The sequence below is a fragment of the Crocuta crocuta genome, unplaced genomic scaffold (genome assembly GCF_008692635.1).
Source record: "Crocuta crocuta isolate KB4526 unplaced genomic scaffold, BGI_CrCroc_1.0 scaffold466, whole genome shotgun sequence".
Taxonomy (NCBI): Eukaryota; Metazoa; Chordata; class Mammalia; order Carnivora; family Hyaenidae; genus Crocuta; species Crocuta crocuta.
This window is the reverse complement of record NW_027529672.1, coordinates 8,718,119-8,738,215: the sequence shown is the minus strand read 5'-3', so window position 1 is coordinate 8,738,215 and position 20,097 is coordinate 8,718,119. Positions and strand designations below refer to the sequence as shown.

General features: G+C 50.6%; 1 protein-coding gene across 1 annotated transcript; it reads right to left on the bottom strand.

Annotated features, from left to right (window-relative positions):
- Positions 1–8,791: 8,791 nt before the first annotated feature.
- On the bottom strand, positions 8,792–9,859 carry LOC144230613 (olfactory receptor 287). The gene has a single exon (XM_077762904.1). The coding sequence runs from the start codon at positions 9,725–9,727 to the stop codon at positions 8,792–8,794; it is 936 nt and encodes a 311-aa protein (XP_077619030.1). The 5' UTR covers positions 9,728–9,859.
- Positions 9,860–20,097: the final 10,238 nt, after the last annotated feature.

The following is a 20,097-nucleotide window of genomic DNA, read 5'->3' as shown; positions in this document are numbered from 1 at the left end:
CCCCCACATGGCTCCCTGGTCTTCAAAGATTAGGTCTTTGGTTAGAATTTTGGTCCCAAAATTCTAACCTTCCAACTGGGGCTGGAGTGATCCAGGATGCCCCACAGAGTGCCTCTTTTGATGGCCACTCACCTGATGTGAGGTCAGGCCAGCATTTACCTTCTCTTGTTCCACAACACCAGGCATTTTCCATCAAATGTGATGTGTCCCCATAGGTTCACCTCACTTCCTCCTCCAGCTGTTGACACTTCCTGGCTCCTTGGTGGAGTATCAGTGTGCTCTCTCTGCTCACCCTCTCCCAACCCTCTGTCTCCACCACCTCACCCAAACTACTCTATCACAACCATGTAGCCTCCCCCACGGCTAAGCCAAACGTCCAGATTAGGATAGGAAGGCACCAGCAGCAGCACCTGGCTCTCTGCCTTCCTGCTGCCTGCTCTTCCGGCTCCCCTGGGCTGGTGCCATCACACTCCTCATCTCTTGGCATCAGAAGGGTTCAGGCTCATCATCCAAGTTCTCTTTTCTCCTCCAGCCCCTCCACTAGGGTCTCACCCAGTCTTGTGACTTCCACTGCAACATTCTCAAATAAGTACCACTGTCCAGGCTCTCCCCAAAGGTCCATCTCTGGTCTCTGACCATCTCCACTCAGACATGTCCTCATCTCATAGACTTAATGTGTCCAAAGAAGAACGCTTGAAATTCCTCCAAAACTTGCTCTATCCACAGCTTTTCCCACCTCTACTGATGGACTCTATCCCTCTAGTTGCTCAGGCCAAAACCCTGAGTCACTCTTGGCCCTTCTTTTTCCCTCACATCCCATCAGCAGTCGTAATGGGTCTACTCGAGAATATATCTAGACCCCAGTGGCTTCTTCCTCCACGTCTGCCATCACCACCACCTCTCATGTGGATTATTGCAATGGCCCCTCAAATGGACTCCCTGTTTCCACACTACAGTGTCTCCTCAACATAGCTGCCAGAGGGTGCTACGTATGCAAAATCTCATCACTCCTCCACTTAAACCCCGAAGAGCTCCCATCTCATTCAGAGCACAGTTAAGGTCTTCATCAGGACCTGCAAGTTTCTGCATAATCTGGATCCCCTCCACTCTGATATCATCTTCTCCTACTATACCCTTCTATCACCTCACTCCAGACGCATAGGCTCCACAGCTGCTCCTTAAACATCCTGGAAACACTCTTTCCCCCTGTGTAAGAGGAAAGGGGGAAGGGGAAGGAATCAAAAAATTGGAAGAAGAGGAGGGCATGGGTAGGTCAACAGATGGATGAATAGATGGGTAAATGGATGGTGGACAGATGGCTGGCTGGATGAGTGGGTGGATGGATAGATGGATGGATGGATGGATGGTAGGTAGGTAGTGTTGGGAGCCATTTCTGAACTCACTAGTTGAGAAAACTCCTTGTGAGGTTAAGGCAAGTTTGCACAGCCTCTTACCATCAGATGACAACCGATATCCACCCCCACTCAATAATTTCTGCTTGAGCACCAACCCCCAAGGTACCTTGTTGATTGGTAACAGGAGTGACTTGTCCCCTTATTCTGGTCCCTTATTAATGATGATTGCACCTTGTGAGGGAAATTATTATAGGAACTTCTTCTTTTGTAATTATGGGAGCAAATATCATGTCTCTGACAGGTCCCATTTTCCTCGATACTTCCCTTGAGCTATAAACAGGCTAATGACCCTTACTCATGAAAGATTGACCTTTATGTATATAATTCTGCTTCTACTGTTGCATTAGCCCAAGAGGTTCATACAGCTCAACATGTAAATCAACTAACCAAAAATGTTTCTCATGCCCTAGCTATTCAAGAAATCATAGACAAAAAACTAGACACAAAGGTAAATGCACTCAAAGAGGCTATTCTAGGTACTGGAAATGAGCTAAACTCTTTAAAGGTACAGTTGGCTCTCCGGTGCCATAAGGAATATAACTGGACAATTAAGTCCGGCCCGGAGACAAAGAGACTAATTTAGAGAGAAGGAACAGATAAGGGCAGAACATAAGTTACTACATAGACCTTTGCTAACTGGTGATATATAGAAGTCCCTTCCCTAAGGCCTACGTTCCACAAACACCTTCCCTTACACTGGCAGCTGTGATGAGGATGGGTAGGAGTAGTTAAAACACAAACTCAAATACAAAGGCTGACACTTTTAGGGCCCCCATGGTGTTTACACATTCAGCATCAAATCAAAAAAGTTTGTACAAACAACTTATTAACCAGCTCAAATATATTCTTCCTCTTGTAAGCCAGACAGAATGACTTCTAGCCTATCTATATACAACTTAACCTATGACTTAATCTTAACGTTATTGACTTAAAACAAAAATGTGTATTATCCTGTTTTTCACTAAGAACTCCTTTTTAATTTTTTAGTTGTAAGATTTACTCAATCTTACTATGATTGGGGTAGTTCTGTAAGAATACTTCTGTAAAACCTGTTTCTGTACACTTTCCAAAGCATCTTATCACAAAGATTATCCATTGTAAAAATTCCATTTTCTGATTAATCATTTGACCAATAAATAAAGACACCAAAACTGACAGTACAGAGATGCCTACCTGGTGATCAGAAAGAATCTTGGGGCTCTCTCACCCTTTCTTGCCGACACCATCCATTCTTCAGAGACCCCTGGACCAGCTAGAGCTGGACTCTGGCAAGGTAGAAAAATGAATGGGTGAGGGCATAGATGGTGGAAAAATGGATGATAGTAGGTGGGTGATTGGGCTGGTGGGTGAGCAGATGACAGTGCTAATGGTAGCAACCACAAATAAGAGCCATTGGCCTCTGTCCTCAAGGAGCTTACAGTGTAGATATCAACACTGACAGATAAGCACTATGACATCCTTTTGTCAGGAAAAGGTGGCTTAGGATGGAGTCAGGAATCACCTGAACAGCTTTAGGAGAGAGTGCACCTTAGTCACAGGCTCAGAAATGGCCATCATGACCAGGTGATTCAAATAAAAACCAAGTCCNGTCGGACGCTTAACCAACTAAGCCACCCAGGCGCCCCGACAATAAACTATTTGTAAAAAAAAAAAAAAAAGAGAGAGAAGAAAAATGTGATGACCAGACCACATGTAAGGAATTTTTGTTGTTCACATTCACTAGGTCAATAGCACAGCACAGGAAACAGACCTGCTCACACTGTGGGGTGTAAACTGACACAGCCTTTTGATGCAACCTGGCAGTAATTTGGCAAGGAATCTAGCATGAGTGCAAAGAGGCTCATTCAGGCACATTATTTGCAGTGTTGTCTATGCAGGAAAAACATTGAGATCCACTAAGTGCCAATTAATAGGAAGTTGGTGAAATAAATTATGGCATATCATTTACTTGAATGATCACTGTTAATTAAAAAATAAGACTTAGAACTGTTATTTGTTGAAATGAAAATATATAGTCATGTATTAAATGGAAATTTAGGTTGCAAACTTTGGTGTCCTGTGATCATATTTTTATAAAAGTGAGAATATACTACAAAAGTATTTTTAAACAGCCTAAATATACAGTAAACCAGGAATATGGTTATTTCTTAGTCACCCTTACAATGTGTATATATGCTTTACTAATCAGGAGAAAAAGGAAGGTTATTTGTCCCCTTAATAATGTTCATTTATCTATTAAAGAAATTGAATCAATAATTAATAACCTTCAAGAAGAAAAAGCCCCAGGCCCAGATGGTTTCATGATAAATTCTACCAAACAGTTAAGAAGGAAATGATACCAGTTCTCTACAAGCTCTTCCAAGAACTAAAAGCAGAGGGAATACTTCCTAACTCAACCTATAAAACCAACATCACCCTAGTAACAAAAACAGACAAAGACATTACAGGAAAGAAAAACTATAGAATATAGATCATGAACATAGGTATAGAAATCCTCAAAATAAAAAGTAAATCAAATCCAACAATTTCTTTTGAAAAAACCATACACCACAATCAAGTGGGATTTGTTCCAGGTATGCAAGATGGAACATCCAAAGACTAAAGAAGAAGTCATATGATCATATAAATAGATGCAGAAAGTGCATTTGAGAAAATCCAATATCTATTCATGATGAAAACTCAGCAAACTAGGAATAGAAAGGAATTTCCTCAGCTTGATAAAGGACATCTACAAAATACCTACAGCTGATGCCATGCTTAATGATGAGAAACTAGAGGGGCACCTGGGTGGCTCAGTCAGTTAAGCATCTGACTTCGGCTCAGGTCATGATCTCGCAGTTCATGGGTTTGAGCCCCACGTCGGGCTCTGTGCTAACAGTTAGCTCAGAGCCTGGAGCTTGTTTCGGACTCTGTATCTCCCTCTCTCTCTGACCCTCCCCTGCTCACACTGCCTCTCTCTCTCTCTCTCTCTCAGAAATAAATAAAACATTAAAAAAAAATTTTAATGATGAGAAACTAGATGTTTTCCCTCCTGAGACAGGAACAAAGTCAAGGATGTCCCATCTCACTACTTACATTCAGCATCGTACTGAAAGACTAAGGTAATGTGATAAGATAAGAAAAAGTAATAAAAGCATAGAATTGAGAGGGAAGAAAAATAATTGCTCTTGGATGACATGATTGTCTTTATAGAAAATCCCATCCAACAAATGACAAAAAACTCTTGTAATTAATAAGTAATTACAGCAAAGTTGCAAAATACACATCCAATATACAAGTCATTTGCTTTTATATATTACTTATATATCAGCAATAAATCGAATTTGAAATGTAAGGCACAATAGCATTTACATTGGCAAAAAGTGAAATACTTAGTTATAAATCTACCAAAATACATATAAGATCTATATGAGGAAAACGATAAAATTCCAATGAAAGAAATAAAAGAAAATCTAGATAAATGGAAAGATATTCTATGCTGATGCACAGGAAGACTCAATATTGTCAATACTCCAATTCAGCCCAATTTTACTTATAAATTCAGTATAATCCAATCAAAATACCAGCAAGTTAATTTGTAGGTATCACCAACGGAATCTAAAGTGTAGCCATCACAATAGTGAAGAAGGACAAAGTCAGAGGATTGACACACCTGATTTCAAGACTTACTGTGAAGCCACAGTAATCAGCGTAGTATTGGGGAGAGAACAGACTAATCAATCAGTGGAAAAGAACAGACTTTGATAAGCACAGTCAACTAATCACTGACAAAGGAGCAAAGACAATTCAGTGGAGAAAGGACAGTCTCTTCAACAAATGGCGCTGAGACAACTGTACATCCACATGCCAAAAAAAAAAAAAGAATGTGGACAGTGACCTTACACCTTTCACCAAAAGAATTAATTCAAAATAGATCTTAGAACTGAAGGTAAAATGCAAAACTATAGAACTTCCAGAAGGTAACATAAGAGAAAATTGAGATGACCTAGGGTTTGGTGATGACTTTTTAAGGTATAACACCAAATACACAATCCATAAAAGAAAAAGTTGGTAAGTTTGACCTCATTAGGATTAAAACTTCAGCTCTGTGAAAGACATACATTGGATAAAAGACTTGTATCCAAAATGTACAAAGAACACTTAAAATTCAACTATAAGAAAACAGACAACCCAATTTAAAAATGAGCAAGAGATCTGAGGAGACACCCCACCAAAGAAGATATACAGATGGAAAATAAGTATATGAAAAGATGTTTATTAAGGATCACAAATTTAAAATACCATTATATACCCGGTAGAAAGACTAAAATCCAAAACACTGAGAACAGCAAATGCTGGCAAGGATGTGGAGCAACAGGAAGTCTAATTCATTGTTGGAAGGGATGCAAAATGGTACAGCCACTTTGGGAAATGGTTGGCCAGTTTCTTACCAAATTAAAAACATGGTCTTACCATACTATCCAACAATCACACTCCTAGGCATTTACCCAAACAATTTGAAAACATGTCTACACAAAAACCTACATGTGGATGTTTATAGCAGCCTTATTCATAGTTGCCCAAATCTGGAAGCAGCCAAGATGTTCTTCACTAGATGAGAATAAGTAGACTGTGGTCCATCCAGACAATGGAATATTGTTCAGTGATAAAAAAGAAACAGGCTATCAGGTCACAGAAGGAGCTGGAGGGCGCTCGCATGCATATCGTTTCGGCAAAGAAGTCAACCTGAAAAGGCTCCATACTGTACCATTATATGACATAAAACTATAGAGAAAATAAAAAGATCAGAACTTGCCGGGGCTTCAAGAAGGAGGGGAGGAAGGATGAACACGTGGAGCACGGAGGGTTTTAGGAAAACTGTTCTCTGCGATACTGTAATGGTGGATGCATTAAACATGCATTTGTCAAAACCCGTAGAATGTTTAATACTCAGACTGAACCTTGATGTAAATTATGGGCTTTAGTTAATAATGATGTATTAATACTGGTTCATCAATTGTAGCAAATGGACTCGACACTAATGCAAGATGTTAATGAGGAAAAACTGAGGAGGGGGTACACGAGGCTCTACATCCCGCTCGATTTTTCTGTAATCTAAAAGTGCTCTTGAAGTCCGTTATGTTAAAATTCATTACAAACCTTTTCCCCTAAAAAAGGAAAGGATTTAAAAAGCGGGAAGCGTTAAACGCTGGTTCTCCTTCACCGACTCGCTGAGGACCAGAGACCCTCGGAGCCACGCCTGGCCGGGCTCAGAGGGTGGGGTTCCGCCGCGGCGCCCCGCTGTGTGGCTTCGCGTCCAAACCGTTCCCTCAGCTGGTGTTGCTCGACCCCGGCCTCCCACCTTGCTGGACGCTGGTTTTGAAACCCAGCCTCCCCTGAGGAGGTGAGCTCACTGCGGCGGCCTTGGTGTGACCCGAGTCGCCAACGCTGCGCAGAAGTCGCTGATGAGACGTGCTCGGAGCGCCCCCGCCCGGCAGCTGGCGGTACTCGCTGACCGCCGCCGCGTTCGCCCGGAGAAAACCGCGGCTGCGGGAGGCCGGGAGTCGCACGGAGACGCCGCAGCCCGACCCCTCCCGGCCCCCAGCGCGCGCCCGGAGCCCCTCCTCCCCGGGGAGCCCCCGGAGGGGCGTCGCACCGGCGCAGCCGCCCTGTCCTGGGACCGGCGTCCTGGACTCGCTCCAAAGGATCCCTTTCGGCCTTCAGTGACTGCCTAACCCCAACCNCGGATCCGAGGCCGCTGCCCCCACGACCTGGGCGCCGGCCGGCTCTAGGACGGACGCGCGAAGGCGGGTGCGCGCGGAGCAAGCGCGCTGTTCCCCCGAAGCCGGTGCGGCCGCGGGGGGGCCCGAGCTGCGCCGCCCCCGCTGCTGGCCCAGGAAAGTCCCCGACGCGCGCCGGAACGAGAAGCTTCGGGGCGGTNGATCCCCCCCCCCCCCCAACTGGGGCCCCTCAAGGTCGCCCATCGAAATGGCCTCAGTCTCTGAGGAGAAGGGTCAACAGTGAAGCCTGGATGAGAGCGCGAGACCCCCCCCAGCTGGAGGCTGGCCCGCTGAAGTGGCTTCTGGCTGTGCTGACCCTTGCCTGTGTGGCCTTGAGGGGGTCAGTCGGCCTCTCTGGGCTTCTGGTACCGCAGCGATGAAGTTACAGGACGTGGGCCTCCCTCCCCGCCCCGCGGGTCTCCCACCCGGGTTCACAGCTGTGAGCTCGGCCCGGACGCACCATGCTGATGTGAGGTGCACTCCTTGGCACAGGCGTGAGCCGGTTAGTGTGGACACGCTTTAATTCATTATTTGGAAAGTAACCTCACAAAAGCACAGACTTCACGAGCATCATTGGCTACAGACGACCAAGCAGATGAGTGGGAGGGAGGTAGTACGCTTTTACTCTGGCCCTGGGCCAAGGGGTGTCTGGGAACCCCAGCTTCCCACTGTTGGCAGATGTCTCCTCAACCCACTGGGCAGATGGGCACAGGGTCACTGCAGAGAATAAACACCCTGGACATGGCGTCCCTCGGTTCTGCGCGACCCGTGCGTGAGGTGGGAAGAGGGAGCTTGCACCTGCTGAGTATGCGTGCCGACCACCGGCACCGTCTCCGCCAGACCCTGTGCTCAGCGCTCTGGACACACGGGCTCACTGCACACCTATCAGGGCCCCGCGGGGTTGCACGCACACAACCTCCGTTTGTAGACAAAGACAGAGTAGTCACGGGACGTGCCCAGGTCATGCTGGCAGAGCGTTGGGTTCGGAGCCCGCGCTTGCTGCTCTGAGAATATGTGATGATGGGCTGCGGGTCGGACCAGGCCTCCCACGGAGGCTCCAGACCCTGAAGACCCCACATCACTGATCCACTCAGGCCGAGCCAAGCCCCCCTCCCTGTGACACCAGTGCATCCCCGCAGTGCAGACCCCCCAGGCGGAGGTGAGCCCTGAGGGGTGTGCTCTGAGGCAAACCCACACTCTGACTCCAAATGAGAGTCCGTGTGCCACCAATGAGGGAAGATTCAGGAGGCCACATGTGTTAGCAGTGGGGGAAACCCAAGGGCAGACAGCCCAGCACTCCCTGACAANTGAGCAAGGAGTAGAAGCACATGCAGTCCTTCTTGGGGGCGGCGTGTCCTCATTTCTCTTTCACAATCTGTGTCTGGAGCCCCAGGGGCTGAGCATCCCTAGACAAGGCCTGTGAGAGGCGTGGAGACTTCTGAGGCCAGGACGGGGAGGGGGACTCCTCCACTCTGCCAAGCACCCATCCCAAGCCCCCTGCCGCCCCAGAGCCCCCGCCCACACTGTGATATCAGGGTGCTGTTTCCAGCCCATGCTGAGCGCTGCCCCCCACAGACGGGACAGTCTGATGGCCCTGCTGTGTGGGCTCAGAGGGGTTCACTTCCCCTGCACGGACCTCCGCAGAGCCTCCTTGACATCCGTGTTCCTCAGGGTGTATATGAAGGGGTTGAGCACTGGAGTGACGACAGTGTTCAGCACCGTGACAGCCTTGCTCAGGTCCAGGGAGCTCTCCACCGAGGTCCTCACGTGCAGGAAGATGGTGGAGCCGTACCAGATGAGGACCACCGTGAGATGGGAGGAGCAGGTGGAGAAGGCTCTGTGCCGGCCCTGGGCAGAAGGGATCCTGATGATGGTGGCGACGATGTAGGCGTAGGAGAGCATCGTGATGAAGCAGGAGCCCAGGATGACGCAGAAGGCAATGCCGAAGGATGCCAGCTCCACACCCCGCGTGTCGCTGCAGGACAGCACAATCCAGGGCGCGATGTCACAGAAGAAGTGGTTGATGACACGTGAGCCACAGAAAGAGAGGCGAGCAATGAGGGCAGCAGGCACGGTGATGGCAGAGAAGCCACACAGCCAGGAGCCCAGAGCGAGGCGCGCAGAGAGCCCAGGCGTCATGATGCTGCCGTAGCGCAACGGCAGGCAGATGGCCAGGTAGCGGTCGTAAGCCATCACGGCCAGCAGGAAGTACTCGGTGCAGCCCAGCGAGAAGACAAAGTACATCTGCGCCACGCAGCCCACGAAGGAGATGGCTCCACTGCGCGAGGCCAACGTGGCCAGGGTCTTGGGCACACAGGCCGTGGTGAACCAGATCTCCAGGAAGGAGAGGTTGCAGAGGAAGAAGTACATGGGCGTCTGGAGGCGCCGGTGCGCCCCGACCAGGGAGATGATGGCCAGGTTCCCAGCCACCGTGAGGACATACATGGCCAGGAAGAGGAGGAAGAGCCAGGTCTGCAAGGCCTGTGGTCCCGGGAAGCCCAGCAGGATGAACGGCCCCTGCGTGGAGAGGTTCTGGCCACGGCTCCAGGCCATGAAGGCGGTCAGGACACAGACCACCCCCGGCAAGTAAGAAGGACCGCCTACCCCAAGCCCTCACTGGAGGCCTAGGGACCGAGGGGCCCTCCCTGTTCCCCTCTCTCTGGGGTCCACTCACCTCGTCTCTAATCCCAGGACTCCAGCCAGGCCTGGTTTCCCTGTGGGAGCCAGTGGACCATCGATGGTCGTGGACACCTCCCTCTTCGGGGGAAGCCGCTCAGGAGACTGGACCCAGATTATCAGCTGCTTGCCACCTGGGGAGGGGGCAACACCTCCTCACTCTAGACTCCTTGTCATCTTGCGGGGGGGGGTGGTCTAAGGCTCCTTGTCACCTTGGAGGGGGTCCTTATTCTAGATTGAAGAGGCTGGGAAAGGACAGGAATTGTTAAGTTTTCACAAATGAAATTACGTATGGCTTAATTTTTAGCATTTTTATCCAACAAACCAGATTGATTCTTAGTAAAACATTCTTAACTATGTGCCCAACAAGACCCCCACACCCCCCCCAGCACAAAAACCATCAGAGGGAGCCCATGGGGGCCCTGCTTTCCCTGCCTGGGGCTGTCACCCTGGGTTATTTGTTCGCTGGGAACCCCGGCAGCGAGCCCTGCAGTGTGAAATGGCAGGCAGCTCCACCCCCAGAGCCCCCCCTGGCAAGACGCTGTAGGCGGCGCTGTGGGGCGGGGCCTGCTGGAGGGGAGGGACACCTGAGGGTGGCTGCTGCAGGGGAGAGTGAGGGCTGCAGCCCCAGTGAGGAAGGGGTTTAATGGGAACGGAGCTCAGTTCCTTGGCGCCTCCCCCAGCCCCTCTCAACCAGGGATGGACTCTGCCCGGCCGGCTGCTCGCGGCCCTGGCACGCAGTGAGTGTCCGAGGGGATAGCTGGGCGGGGGCAGGAAGCGGCCCCACTGAGCATGGAGCTCAGAACAAAGCTTCTCCCCAGTATCCGGACGCTGGAGCCGCTCTGGGAGGATTGCGTTCAGGAGCCACAGCAGCCACGTGCGGTTTTCTGCCTGTGCCCATCCCACCCCTGCCATGTAGGGGTGCACACGCCACCCACGCAGAGTCCCCGCCTGCAACCACACACACACATGGGCACAGCATGCACACGCGTGGGCACGTGGGCCTGTGCCCACACGTGTGTGCACACTCACTACCTGACCCAGCCCCTGGAACAGTCACCCTGGCTCCTGATGGGCTTGGAGTCCCTTGGCTGCATCCCCTCCGCAGACCCACAGTGCAGCCAGCCAAGCCACCCTCAACAGTGCCCGCCAGTAACAAAGTGACCCAAGCTCTGGCCCCAGCAACAAGACGCCTGGCAGGGCTGTAGCCCCTGCCTGTAGCAGCCACACAGACATGTAGGGAGCATTCGGGCAAAAGCAAACCCCCAGCAGACAGGCCAGTCCCCTCCCTACACTCAGGGGGTCCCTGCGGTCAGTGTCCTGGAAAAGCAGGGCCCCGTGACCCCATCTCCCGAGGGCCGGGGTGCTTTTCACCTGCCACCCAGGCAGGTGGGCACAGCCGGCCGCCCAGCCTGCGCCAGGGCCCTAGTCCACTGCACTGCTCACCCCTGCAGCCCAGCACTCTGCCTGGGGCACTGGGTTCTGACCCGGGGAATTGGGGCTGTTTTTCTCAGCTTTGACTCCACGACAAACCTCATTTAGAAAACGCTTTTCCCTGTTGAAGATTACGGTTACAAAGACTAAAGAGACCTCAGTAAGTCCTGCCCCATCCAGGGCCCTCACCGTTCTCCCGCCCCGAATCTCCCCCTCTTCCTGTGCCCCTGCAGATGAAGGCAGATGGCTCACTTCCGCTGCGTGCTGGGCGTCAGGCCCTCTCGGCTGTGCAGTGTGAGGACCACTCAGATCCCATGGAATCGTCCACAGCTTGCAAGGGGTCCCATAAGGGCCAGAGGAGAAGATAGAACTAAATAACAGGGTCCTGAAATAAGTCCATCTTGGGACCCGCCCCCTACAGTGGCCTGACTCCTCACAAGGGACAATGGAGCTGGGAGAACCCACTCGCCCAGGTCAGCTCGTGGGGACAGAGCATGATCAGGGTCACTCACCTAAGGGGTCTGAGCAGGTTCCAGGATCTCCCCCCGAAGCAGCCTAGAGAACAGGAGGGTGAGCATGGGATGACTCCAAGGGCCCTCCAGGCAGGGCTGTGTCCCTGGGTGGGGGCACTGCCTCTGGGTCTCCTGTCGGCTGAGCCACTTGCTTCCCACCGCCTACCTGCTGAAGACTCCAGACGTGGGGGGTCAGGAGTGCTCCGCACCTGCAGGCAGAGCTGAGCACGCTGGCACTGGCAGGAGGCAGGTCCGGGCTGCCCAGGAAGACGGCCTGGCCATCCACTAACACGAGACTCGAGTGCATCCCCCAACCGCCTGTGGGGCCCCGGTGCAAGACTGCTCTGCCCAGGTGACCCTGACTCCGGGCGTTCAGAGTGTGCAGTCCTGGCAAGCCCGGCACAGACCCCGGGGCACAGGGCCACCCCGTCCCCTGCTATGAGAAGGGAGCCAGTGGCGCCTCCCCTGTTGTCCTGTGCCTTGGGCTGCCGTCCTCGCCTCAGACCGTGGCCACGCAGTACCCCCTCCTCCCCTCCTCCAGGATGGTGATTCCACCAAGCCCCGCTGGCCGTCAGCTAACATGCAGCCGCCGGCACTCCAGCTCACAGCCCGGAGGGCAAATGCAACTGACATAGGGCAGGGAGGGAGATCCCGCACCCTGGAGAGCCCCCTGCCTGCCCACCCACCAATGGGGAGGGTAGAGGGGGAGCCCTGTGCCCTCTGACACTCTGGTTACTTCTGCCCTCACCCAGCCTCCCTTGGGTGCAGGCCTGCAAGGACCCTCTTGTTAATGATGGAGCTGGAATGAGACTGGCTCTAGGGGCTGACGAGGGCCCCAAGGGTGGTCCTGGGCAGCGACCAGCATCCTAAGCAGGGCCTCCTGCCCTTGGGCTGTGCCTGGAGGCTGTTTCTCACCCACAGCTCAAGTGCATCTTCCCCAGGGCCCCGCACCATGCCAGGCCTGTCTCCTGGGGCCATGCCCTACATGGGGACAGCAGCAGCCCCACACACCCCAGGGCATGGTGTGGCTGCACACAGGACACGGGGTGTTCCTGGAAGGTGCCCTGTGCCAAGTTCCCCCTCTGTAAATGGGGCATTTTCCCCGTCTGTAAGGTATGCCTCCATTTCCCCCTCTGTAAACGGGGCAATGACGCCCCCAGGCTGAAAGGCAAAGAGCAGGCTGCCCCACTCCCTGCCCCCACCCGGGCTAAAATCTGCAGCAACAAGAGCCGAGCTGGGGGCTGTGTGCTGCCAGGCAGCTTCCCGGGGTGGGGCCCGGCCCGGCTGCATGGCAGCCAGCTGTGACTTGGAGGAGGAGCCGCTGTCCACAGGTGGCTTTGAGCAAAGGCCCACCCTCTGGACTCTGCCAGCAGCAACCTCGGGGACTTCGAGGCACACCTGCGGGTGCACTCAGGGTATGCGGAATTGGGGTCATGGCCACGGGCAGTTGGTCACTCAGGGCCTGGGCCTCAGTGGCAGGGACTCGGCCACCCAGGGCAGGCGTCCTGGGAGATGGTGGGCCCGTGCTCCCCACGCCCCCCTGGCTGCTTCTATCCTGATGAGGCCCTGGGGACAAGAGGCACGGTGGCAGCCAAAAGGTATGCTGACCCCTGCCAGCCTGCTCTGGCGACCAGTGTTACAACACCCTGGGGACTCCAGGGCCACCTCGGGGCCACTGCCACACAGGTGTCTGGGCTGCCCCTAACTGGGAGCTCGTTAAAAGTCGGTGCAGGGTGTTCCCTGGGGCAGGAGCTTTGCCTCATCAATTAGTGCCCAAGGCAGGGGCTGCCATCGGTCTGGGAAAACACGGAGCGCTGCTTTCTGTTTCATTCAATAAACTGTTTTTCCAAATCTGATAACACTCTAGGAATTTGGAAGATGTAGGAGTAGAGGAGAGATTTTCAAGGCATAGATCAGTGTGGAGATTCGTTATATCTTCCATTCCTTGGGATTATGTTTCACTCTGTCACGGACAGGGACACACTTGTGAGCTCCTTTCTTTTTGCATTGTTAACGTATGGCTGACATACAAGAAAGGCGCACACGCTTAAAGTATACGTTCTGATGAGTCTGAAGATACACATACACCTGTGAGATGGTCACCATCACCTCGGAAGGTCTCCCTCCTTTCCTGTGCAGAAGGTAAGAGCCTCCCACTGAAGACCGACCCTCGGGCTCCACGCTGCACACCAGGCTTTCGCAGGCTTGTGCGGGGACAGCTGGGCTCCGGCTCCTCCTGTGAAGGGTTCCTCTTACAAACCTGTGTTGGCCCAAAGCTTCTTCATATTTCTGATAATTTCCTTACAATAGAAGAAGGGCAGTTCAAATCCCTAATTCCCCGACTGACAAGGCCACTCAGGAGGTGACAAGGCCCAGGGGCTTGTGCCCAGGAAGGCAGAGCCAGATCATGTGCTGGGCAGCTCCTCTCAGACACCTTTCTCCATGAAGGAGAGACAGTCTATCCCGCTTCCTCTGCCCTAGAATCAAATGTGATCACGTGCAGCAGGGTGTGGAGCAGAAGGTGGTTTCTTTGTTTTGTCTTGTTTTTCATTTTATTTTTATTTATTTTTNGGAGTTTGGTGAGTTCCTTATAGATTTTGGATACTAGCCCTTTGTCTGACATGTCATTTGCCATTCAGTCAGTTGCCTATTAGTTTTATGGATTGTTTCCTTTGCCGTGCAGAAGCTTTTAATCTTGATGAGGTACCAATAGTTCATTTTGAACAGAAGGTGTTTTACTCTGTGCCCTGTGATGGCACCGATCAATGATCTTGCATCGAAGTTTTGCTTTGTTTTTTCTGTTTTGTTTTGTTTAAAGCAGAATGAAAACAAAAGCATGTTGTTAAATATGGCTTCCCCTACAACTAGGTATTTATCCAAAAGATACAGGAGTGCTGATTCAAAAGGGCACATGCACCCCAATGTTTATAGCAGTGCTATTGACAATAGCCAAAGTATGGGAAGAGCCCAAATATCCACCGACCAATGAATGGATAAAGACACGGTTTATATTTACAATGGTTTATATATACAATGGAGTACTACTTGGTGATGGAAAAGAATGAAATCTGGCCATTTGTAACAAAGTGGATGGAACTTATTAGGCTGAGCAAAATAAGTCAGTCAGAGAAAGACAGATACCTAATATTTCACGCATGTGTGGAATTTAAGAAACAAAACAGATGAACAGAGGGCACAGGAAGGAAAAATAATATAAAAACAGAGAGGGAGGGAGACAAACCATAAGAGACTCTTCAATACAGAGAAGAAACTGAGGGTTGCTGGAGGGAGGTGGGGGGATGGGGTAAAAGGTGATGGGCATTAAAAGGGCACCTGTGATGAGCACTGAGTGTCATATGGAAGAGATGAATCACTGGGTTCTGCTCCTGAAGCCAAGACTACACTGTATGTTAACTAATTTGAATTTAAATTAAGGAAAGAAAAATGGGGCTTGTCCTGACTCCATTCCAACCGAGACACTGAGGTGACAGAAGTCAACAGAGTCACCACCACAAATGCAGATTTCTGAATGGCGTCAGAGACCCAAGTCTGCCAGCCGGCCTCGCGCCCAGCCAGGGGTCTGTAAAGAGGAAGAAAGAGCCTCCAGGGGAGAATGTGTGCGGAGAGGAGTCAGCCCACAACTGTTTCCTTCAAGCCAGGAGCTGCTGCGGGAGCCCTGGAGCAGGCCCCTGGGCGGCCTCAGGATTGGGGGAGGGGGTGGTGGCCCCACGGTCACCAGGGAGGGGAGAGAGCAGCTCCAAGGGGGGAGCTGGATGCAGCCGCGGGGGCTCCAGGACTATCCGGGAGGACCCCCTGCCAGGCCCTGGACAGTGCAAAGCTGGCGCCCACTGCTCCCACCTGACCCCCACCCCCACCCCAGGCCCCTGTCCGCAAGCGGCCATGACAGCTCCAAGGAAACCCATGGTGTAGGAATTTGCTGCGGCTGCTGAACAAATTACCACGGACTCAGTGGGTGACCTAGAACAACACAGATTTCTTACCTCACGTGTGGGTTAGAGTTTTGCTACTGGACTCTCTGAGCTAAAGGTGTGGGCAGGACTGGCCCCGTGGCCCGCGGCCATCATCTCCACAGCCAGCTGTCAGTATCTCCAGGACACTGCTCTGCGGTCACATCTCTTCTGACGGACCTGTCTGGTTTCCTCTCCCACCGCTGAGGACCCTGTGATGACACTGGACCCACCTGAGTTGCCTCGATCGTCCCGCAGCCCATCTGTGATTTAAGTCCCCCTGGCCGTGTAACATACTACGTTCCAGGGCCCGAGGATCGTGACAGGGTGTGTTCTGGGGAGGAGGTGTGCTTCCCTGCAGGCCGTACGGGGGCAGTGGATGGAAAGCCCCCTGCACTGTGCCCTCTGGGGACGAGGGCCAGCCTGGTGGGTGTTTTATTCCAAATCACCGATTCCTGAGATACTCTTGTGTTCTGGGCTTGATTCTCTGAGAGTTGTCCAAAAAGTCAACAACTTGGAAATAAGTTTCCTGTCAAAACACATTTTAAAGGAATAGTTGGAGACAAAATAGAGCCACACTTAGCTGTGATGAAAATAATCTCTAATTTTAGGGGCACCTGGCTAGCATAGTCGGTTGAGCAACCAACTCTCGATTTCAGCTCAGGTCTTGATCTCAGGGTTCGTGAGTTCAAGCCCTACATCGGGCTCCGCACTGTCAGCACAGAGCCTGCTTGGGAGTCTCTGTCTCCCTTTGTCTCTGTCCCTCTCCTGCTCACTCTCTCTCAAAAATAAATTAATAAATTTAATTAAAAAGAAAATAACCTCTCTTTTTAAGCAGTCCTGCAAAAAAAAAAAATCCTCTGTCATCATTGGTATTTTATGGTTCCATATTACTGCATGATTGTTAGCTTTATTTTTTTAAGTAATACATAAATATATACTCTTTGTGGGAAAATTTAACAATGCAGTAGTATATAAAGTGAAAGTCTCACTGCACACCTGGAAGTCATCCCTTAGAGCAGTTTGGTGCAAACCTTTTCCAAAGTTTTCTGTGGTCTCCTCTTCGCACCCTGGGAGTACACTTCCATGTCCTGCATGCTGACACACCTCAAGCCGCATGCGCTGCACCAGGACAAGCACTGGGGTGGATGCTTGGGCTGCCTCCAGTTTAGCTGGTTGCAAAGAGTGCTGTATGTGTCCCTTTGTGAAGCCACGTAAGATATGGGACTATGATACCTTTCCAATTTTGACATCTTGACAAAGCAGACTGGTGAAAACCACATTGTGTTGTTCTCAGTGTCAAATCTGTAATCCTTCCCCGGAAGGGGCAAGCCCAGGGCGTGCATCCGAAAGGCAAAGTCAGACATAGCAGAATGGGGAGAGAGGTTGTGTGCATGCGCTGTGAACACTGCAGCCGTCCATTAGAAGTGCAGAGACGGAGGAAAGTCCCCAAACCCTCAAAACACTCAAGAGTACATGAAACTGGAGACTAAGTACTAAGAAGATGCCCAAAATACCCCTGCTGCATAGCCACCATGGGCTGTTACTTTGGAACATATTCCTAGATATATAAACTTTAGACAAATATAAGTAGACTAGATCCTTAACATTCCCTGAAATAGGCAAAATAGGGGGAAACCACTTAATATAATTTTTAAAACTCCACAAGCACTGAAATGATACCATAACTTACAACACAGTCGTTCTTGGGTTATCGGTCGTGGGGTACATTGTTCTCTAGAGTAATTGGTATTAATCTTGTTTGGACAAATACAAGTTAGAGGAGTATGTTCATGTATGTGTGTTTTTCAGCTTTAGTTTGTTATAGGAAAATTCGTTTTAAGTCAAGTAATTTACAAGCGCCTGCGTGTGTGTGTGTGTGTGTGTGTGTGTGTGTGAGATTGTCCATTTGTAACGGTGTCCAGCCCATCCACGGTTGTGTACATGCGTCTGTGTCTGTCTGTCTGTCTGTCTGTGTGGGCGCGGCATCAGGCATGTGAGTGTCTGTGAGTGACGGAGACTGCAGGGCGCGTGCTTAGAGTCAGCGCTCACCTCGCCTGACAGCCCCGGTGCCCTCCCCGGGAACGCTGCACCGCCGTGTGGACAGACTCCGTCTGGGGCGTGGGGGCCTCTGCTGACCAGCACTGACCAGATACCTCAGAGCCCTGCTTTCAGGCCTGGGCTGGGGCCAAGGACAGCCCGAAGGCGCACCAGGGCCCCTATGACCTGGCTCACACCTGGGACCCCAGGACCGTGGCTGCCGCAAACCTAGCTTCCTTCTCAGTTTCTGAGCCTGGTCCTGACAGACTCACCTTCTGTCCTGGCCCATCCGCAGACCTCCTGCCTGAGGACCTCAGAGAATTTGAACCTCACCCTATGACCTCCAGCTGCCTGCACCAAGATGTCCACTGAGATGCTGCATGGTTAACATAGTAACTGCTGGGAGACCCGGTTTCTTCCAGGCTGGAAGGTCCTGGGCCTCCCTCCCCCTGCCCAACAGAGAAGGACAGGAGAGCTCCGCTGCCAGCAGGAGGAGGCCCCCTACTTTGAGAACCAGGGCATATTGACAACAAAATTTGGGGGACACCTGGTAAGCCCAGTCAGTTAAGCGTCCAATTCTTGATTTCAGCTCAGGTCATGATCCCAGGGTGGTGGATCGAGCCCAGCATGGGGCTCCATGCTGAGCATGGAATCTGCTTAAGATTTTCTCTCTCTCTCTCTCTCTCTCTCTCTCTCTCCCCCTCTCCCCTGCTCCCGCTCTCTCTCTCTCTAAAATAAAAATAAAAACAAATTTAAAGACAAAATCTGGAATCAGGTGGGGCTCTGACCTGGAGAAGATGGAGGAACCACATCACTGAGAAGCCTCCAAAGCCTCCACCTGGGAAAACTACAAGTTTTACAAGAAGTGAAAAACTACAGACAAAAACTGAATACACGGAGTGACTAAAGGTTTGCCTGGGTGTAGTAGCAGTACCTTCTTTAAGGACATCCTCACAAGCACCATCTCTACAACAGAACTCTGGGAAACAGCCAAGTGTGTAATGTATGACAGAGGAAGCTGAGCAGACAGCCGAGGGAGGGAAGCCTGTTCAAGCACTGGAAAACCAACATGAAATAAATGCTTATCTCAAACCATGTGCAGTAGTAAACTCCAGATGCAAATTTTTAGAAAGATGAAAGACTGAAAATGAAAACACAACACACCAACTCATGGGATGTAGGAAGAGCTGTGAGCATAAAGGGAAACGTAAGTGTAAACACCAACATTTGTAAAAGAAGAAAAATCTCAAACTAAGAAAATAAAAACACTGTTAGGAACTTGAAAAAGAAGTTCAAACTCAACTCAAAGCCAGTGGAAAGGAGACAGTAATAAACTTTCTTAGCAGAGAAAAATGAAACAAAGGATATAAAAATAGAATCAACAAAACCAAAACTTGTCTCTTGAGAAGATCAATAAAATTGACAAGGCTGCCACTAGACTCGCAAAGAAAACAGGAGAGAGGCACGTTAGCCAGACACGAGGGCAGGGCCATCACCGCTGGCCTCACAGAAATGACAAGGGTCACCAGAGAGCGCAGGGCAGCACCAACAAATCAGGTAGCCCGGATGGAATGGACACATTCCTAGACACACAAATGCCAAAACTGACTCAAGAAGAAACAATTTGAACAGACCTATATCAAGTAAAGAAATTGATCCGTATGAAAAGCCTCCCAGCAGAGAAAAGCCCAAGACCAGATGGCTTCACTAGTGAATTCTACCAAACAATTAAAAAAGAATCAACACCTTCCCAAATCTTCCTAGAAACAGAAGAGGGAAGAATGCTTCCTTTTTTTTTTTAACATTTACTTATTTTTGGACAGAGAGACAGAGTGTGAGCGTGGGAAGGGCAGGGAGAGAGGGAGACACAGAATCCAGAGCAGCTACAGGCTCTAAGCTGTCAGCACAGAGCCCAATGTGGGGCTTGAACCCACGAACTGTGAGATCATGACCTGAGCCAAAGTCAGATACTTAACCGACTGAGTCACCCAGGTGCCCCAGAACACTTCCTAATGTATTTTGCGAGGCCAGCACTGCCTCACTGTGCTGATACGGTCAAATGAGAGTCAACTGAGAATTGAGAGTCAAGAAGTAAACCCATACATCACCCACACTGATAAGAAGGTCAAAGACACCAGAAAAACACATACCAATATCTATAAATATAGATACAAAAATCCTCAACAAAACACTAGAAAACCATATCCATGGCATGTTAAAAGAGTTATGCACCATGACCAGTGAGATTTATCCCCAGAGTACAAGGTGGTCCAACACACAAAAATCAATACAA

Coding starts and splice junctions, on each gene's coding strand:
- LOC144230613 (XM_077762904.1), bottom strand. CDS start 9,727: ATGGCCTGGAGCCGTGGCCAGAACCTCTCCACGCAGGGGCCGTTCATC.